This window comes from Monopterus albus, unplaced genomic scaffold (genome assembly GCF_001952655.1).
Source record: "Monopterus albus unplaced genomic scaffold, M_albus_1.0 scaffold189.1, whole genome shotgun sequence".
Taxonomy (NCBI): domain Eukaryota; kingdom Metazoa; phylum Chordata; class Actinopteri; order Synbranchiformes; family Synbranchidae; genus Monopterus; species Monopterus albus.
Genome location: NW_018128069.1, coordinates 312,386 through 318,223, shown reverse-complemented (window position 1 = coordinate 318,223; position 5,838 = coordinate 312,386). Strand labels below are relative to the sequence as shown.

At 44.3% G+C, this 5,838-nt stretch overlaps 2 protein-coding genes across 2 annotated transcripts in view; both read right to left on the bottom strand.

Moving 5' to 3' along the window:
* Positions 1 to 664: 664 nt before the first annotated feature.
* On the bottom strand, positions 665 to 3,777 carry rpp25l (ribonuclease P/MRP 25 subunit-like). The gene is given in 3 exon segments (XM_020617458.1): positions 665 to 1,844; positions 1,847 to 2,309; positions 3,522 to 3,777. Coding segments are annotated over 3 exon segments (705 nt in total). The 5' UTR covers positions 3,570 to 3,777; the 3' UTR covers positions 665 to 1,650.
* An 83-nt stretch (positions 3,778 to 3,860) lies between these two features.
* mrps12 (mitochondrial ribosomal protein S12) overlaps positions 3,861 to 5,838 on the bottom strand; it is a 3,441-nt gene continuing 1,463 nt past the window's right edge. The window contains exons 2-3 of the mRNA XM_020617459.1: positions 5,033 to 5,083; positions 3,861 to 4,487 (exon numbers count right to left, since the gene is read on the bottom strand). Coding sequence (XP_020473115.1) covers positions 4,105 to 4,487; positions 5,033 to 5,081 — 432 coding nt within the window. The 5' untranslated portion in view covers positions 5,082 to 5,083 and the 3' untranslated portion in view covers positions 3,861 to 4,104. The remainder of the gene's footprint in view (positions 4,488 to 5,032; positions 5,084 to 5,838) is intronic.

The following is a 5,838-nucleotide window of genomic DNA, read 5'->3' as shown; positions in this document are numbered from 1 at the left end:
CTTCTTCATTTTATTGGCGGTCTGCAAGGTAAGCTGTTTGTTGTTAGCAACTGCCAATAAAAGAAACAGAAGAAGAAGGCTGACGTTCTCATAACCGCAGTGCAAAACATTGCGTAGTGGAGTGGGATTTTTGGAAACAGCGCGTTGGATCTCCGACTTAAGTTGCGGTAATGTCACAAAAAATATTTAAGACCTCTCGAATCAGAATTTAAGGCTTTTTAATACTTTTAAGGCCTTTTATTGGGAGATCTTTACTTAAGACATTTTAAGACTTTTTAAGGACCCACGGCCACGCTGCCTACCCTGAGGGGAAACATCTGAACCGCAGTGCATCACAAGTCAATAGCTGTTGAATCTCAGTTTGGAACCAGGTTCAGTTTTGTCCCAAAAAACAATAATGACATGACAACTGTTCAATAAACCTAGTAGATGCATCACTGGGTCTGTACAGTGGGAACCTGGACACAATATCAGGACAAAAGCTCATTCTTACTCACTTGAACATAAGGATAAGGTAAGGTAAGGTAGAACTTTACTGATTCCACAGTGGGGAACCTTTATTTGGCCAGGTACAGTATGTTACACACAAGGAATTTGCTTCCGGTACAGAACCGAGGCAGCCATCTGCGGCACCAACTCACACCAATGGCTCTAACCATCGAAGGCAACTTGGGGGTTCAGTGTCTTGCCCAAGGACACCTCGACATGTGGACTGCAGGCACCGTGATTCGAACCTCCAGCCCTCCGGTTGGAAGATCACTACTCTACCCACTGAACCACAGTCGCCCACATCACCATGTTCAGAGCTCAGATGTCAGGCACAGACGCAGCATTTAACCTGCACACCCACATTTCAACGGATGAAAAACCAAGGACAACAGAGGTTTTAATGGCAGATATTGTCAATTCTTTATGTTGCCTCAACCCCCTTGTAAAACATATTTAACAGAAAAAAGCTGAGTGAGTTGTGAAATCATCAAAATACATTGCAGCGCTGCAGTGAGCCCTGCAGATGCAGCTGTTTAAGAACTTTAAACTGGAGGCTGAGTCTTCCTGTTGCAGGTACAGCTGCATTCTATTATTCCAAAATGATCCAATACTAAAAGTTAAACTTCAGCAAAGCAACAAAGCAGCCTCAACTCAGGGTCCACTTGATCTCTCGATCTGGAGCTGCTGACTGTATCACCCAGTCCCTGCCTGTTGCAGCGGAACTGCGATTTGAAGCCTTTCACTTCTCATCCATTTTGAACAGTTTATTTAGGAGCTTGGAAGAGCTGTATTGACTAAAACGCAGGCTTTACTTACTGATGAAGACTGTGTGATACAGTTAAAGGCTCCAGTGGACATTCAGCTGAGACTGTTTTCGCCAGCTGCTGTTTCCAAAAACAAGAATGAAGTCGAGCTCAAATTACACAAAGTAGCCTCTGCAAGCTGAAAGAGGTCAAGTTGTAATAATAATGATAATAGCGAGCGGAGTAAATGTTGATGGACTGTCTCTGCAGAAAGTCTCATCTCTTTAGGTTGGTTTCCACAGAACCCACCATTTTTATAGCTGGTGATGGCCGCTCTGGTCCATTAAGTTCCCGCTGAGCGTTTGCTTCTCGGAGTTTCCGTCTTTTCTCACGTATGCGCAGTCTGAAAGAACCTAAATCAGCTCTGTCCTTTAGCCCCCTCTCTGGACCGTCCAGTCTGACGGCTGTGTCCCCGCCCTCTGCCTCCTCCTCCTCCTCCTCCTCTCTTCCTCCTGTGTCCCGCTCTCTGTCCAGTCAATCCCCCTCCTTCCTCCTTGGTAGTGGATTGAGACCACAAGGGGTCCGAGCGGCCCGGTGTCTGGTTACCCGGCTGGATGCAGTTCTGGAGAGCAGGATCCAGATGGCAGGCAGGTTTCTGCTGACCGTCAGGCTGTCGAGGCCGGCGGCAGGCTCCAGTGGCTCCCACACCTCAACCACGGTGCTATACAACAGTCTGGTGAGCTGGTGGAGCCCCTTCAAGCGCCGCTTCACAATCTCTGCACAGGTAATGGCTCTGGATACGGCTTTACCGGTTGCTGTGAATACTATCTGTTGGCAGAGAGGTCGAGCCGGGGCTTCCTGCTGTCTCTCCACAGTCGTGCCCCCTTCCTCAGGCACAGCTTGTCTCTCCTCCTCAGCTACTCGAGGTTTGGCCTCCATGCGGCTCAGGGCGTAGCGCAGCAGGTTGCGGATCTTGCTGCCATCTTTGACACGGACCTCTGGCGTGTCAGAGTGGAGGTCAGGGAATGGACAGACAGACGGCTGCTCCACTGTCCGAGCCTTACTGTAGTTCTCCATCTGCAGACACACAGGTAGACAGAGTTACAAATAACATCTCTTCTGATATCAAAAATCACAAAATGACAATTTACAATGATAAACCACAGTTCAGACATGATCAGTGCATGAGGCAAAACACTTGACATGTGTACAACAAAACAACATTGGCTTGTTTATTATGATGAATTATTTTTGATTAATTACACAGTTCTAAAGTAGGAGCAGTCAAAAAAAAAAAAAAAAAACATACCGGTAAATGCACACTGATAATAGTGAATTAGTGGGTTTCTATTGTAATACCACCAAGAAACCAACAACAGCAGCCATGTGATCTGAATGACAACATCATGAACATGACCTGTGTGTTTCTTGTGATGTGTCCCTTTAGTTTGTTGTGCAAATGGAAAATGCCGACATAACTTTGTCAGATGTGTAGCACCAAAGAACACGGTGTTGTACTACACTGAAAGTTGACACAAGCAGCCAAGTCATGTTTTGAATTTGTTGATGAGCATCACCGGTTTTTTATTCTCCTATATAAAAGTCCATATGGTACTCTACATGCCATTTCAACCACTGGCAGGTGTTATGACACTGGAGGTCTGTGTGGGTCTGGGTTAATGAATGTTGACATGAGACAGGACACTGCTGCCTCATTTAAAAGTAAGAGTAAATTAAGAGGATTTAATTAGTTTCTATAGATCCCTCTGGTCTGAAATATACGTGTGAAACTTGCACCAACAATTAAACATTAAATTTACCGCAACTCTTTGATGAAACTGCTTTGTACAATTAAACTAAAACTAACTGTGCCGAACTAAAGAACGTGTAGAACTGGAGCAAAAACTGCTTTTTAATGTTCCGTCCTGTGTTTTATCTTAAAGAAAACGTTAAATCTACCGTGTCTTAAAACAAAGATCGGCGCTGTTCGAGAAATTTTGAAGCTCGACAAATGTTAGACTGATAAAAGAGGTGAAAATAAACTTTAATCGTCAGGTTCACTGAATAAATATACCAGACTTATTACAGCTAATGCTGAATAAAACCGACAGAAAACTGAACAGTGCTCATGTTATGCTAGCATAACATCGAGGCTAAACTAGAGGCTAGCAACCTTAGTTCATGTTCACGGAAATGTGCTGAAGGCAGAAACACCATGATAAAATGACTTGTGTGCTACAGTATCGACTAAAGTATTCGAATTAAATTATATTAAGTACATAACCTTACCGAGTTTTTCTTTGTAACTCTACACACGTTAGTCATCCCAAACCACATATTACGTTACCGTATACCGATTTGAAGTGTCGCGAAGTGCAGTGCAGTTGGTCCACACACAAAAATGTCGTTTTTCAGAAAATCTGCGCCCCATGTTTTTTTAGACTGCCACCTATTTGTGTTTGATATGCACTGGAAGCAGTGTCCACTTATAACGAGAACCGTTTACACTGTGCAGATTTTTTGTGATTTTTTAAAATGCTGAAATCACAATATACTAAATTCCAATCATCTCCATTAAAGACAGTTCTCACTGGCCCTGTGAGGGTTAAAAAAACACAGCATTAACTGTACCCAGTAACATTTAGTTTAATGATTTTGAACAAGGGTGGACTGGACCCAGCTGTCAGAGCAGCACATTAACGAACAGGAATCACGCTATTACACAGAGAAATGCTCTGATGTCCACATACTTTTGGCCATGCAGTGATCCTGATGTCTCTACCTGTATCTCTGAGCCCACAATGCTGGCATCTTTAGCAGCACATTTATTAAACAGCACTGACAGCGACAAACGCAGCGTCCATCTCTCGTGCTACTGTTTCTTCTTCACCACGTGAGCACAGTCATATTTGCCCCTGACCACAGTGAGTTTGACTCCGGGCAGGTCCTGTGTCTTCCCGCCCTGCACCAACACCACGTGATGCTCCTGCAGGTTGTGTCCCTCCCCAGGAATGAACACCACCGCCTCCTTCCCGTTAGACAGCCGCACCCGAGCGCACTTTCTGTTCGCAGAGTTAGGCTTCTTGGGCTTTCGGATCATGGTCTTCAGGATCACCGCCTTCAGTTGGGGGCGGCCAAACGTGGCTCCAACAAGTTTAGGAGGTGGTTTGGGCTTCCCCTTACGATGCATCTGGTTGAGGGTGGCCATTGTCCTGGAGAGGAGGGGGCCCATCCAGTCAGAGGCATGCTGGGAGGCTGGAAAGACAGAGATGTCAGAGATTTGAATAAATAAAGCTGCATTAAAAAAAGTGCTCTGTGTCCTGTTAGATGTGTTGTTTGGTGCAGGAGCATGGTGAATTCTGTTCCAAAAGTTTGCTACAGCCCAAAGCTTCCTCCACACATGACTGGTGTTTCCTCTAACTGGTACTGTTATTAGTACTTGCTATTTGAATATACATGTTTTCACCTTTCCAAAGAAACGAGGCACATCTGTTCACTGTTCACTCACTGCACTTCACTTTTGTTGTATCTGTCTTTTAAAATATGGCTTTTTCTTTTTGTGTCTTACTGTGTAAAGCGCTGAAGAAACAAAGCTGTATCAGCTGTGACCCGTGCAACAGCTACAGGAAAAATACAACAAAGTCTGCAATCATTTAAATTAAAAATCTATGTAATATTGCACACATATACACATGCAATATTCATATACTGTACTTGCACATGAAACAGGCCATAAAGTAATGGTACAGTGGTCGTTTGTAATACTGGAATGCCGCTGTGACTCTTGTGTGTAAACTGACCCTGAAGCAGTGATGCCAGTGCTGGTCTGAGGCTCCACAGTGACGACATTCCTGAAACAGAGCAGAGATGATTATTTTATCACTACTGTTCTGTGTGTGCAGAGCTTTCCAACAACTGTGAGGTGCTGCAGCTGATGCTTTTCTTTATCAGACATGAGGATCAGCTGAGTCTCTTTGGATCTGCTGGTTGGACACAACAAGACGTGTGATGGTCAAGGTCAAAGTGTTTGTCATATGCACAGATAAGAAACGTGTTTCCCTGTACAATGAAATTCTTACTTTGCCGTCCACATGAATGCCACATAATACAAGCAAAATACAGTAGATGAGCAATAACACAAATCTAAATAGGCAGTAAAACTACAAATCTAAGGCACTTTAAAGCAGCAAATGAAAGGAGCAAATAAAAATACAAGAAAACAATATAATGCAGAGAGAATATATACTATGTGGGAGCCATGGAGTGTAAATACTCAGCAGTGAGTGTGCAATTATGCATATGCAAAATGAGTATGTAAACAGTACAGATGGAATTACATGAGGTAGATCCTGAGTCTGCTGTTTAGGAGTCTGATGGCAGTTGGAAAGAAAGAGTTTTTCAGTCTAGAGGTCCTGCATTTCACACTTCTGAGCCTCCGACCGGAGGGCAGGGGTATAAACAGTCCGTGCTGGGGGTGGGTGGGGTCCTTGAGGATGGAGGCAGCTTTCCTACACACCCTGTGGTGGTAAATACTCTGCAGAGAGGGCAGTGGAGTCCTGGTGGTCTTCTCCACAGTCTTTACCACTCTCTGCAGGCACTTGTGCTC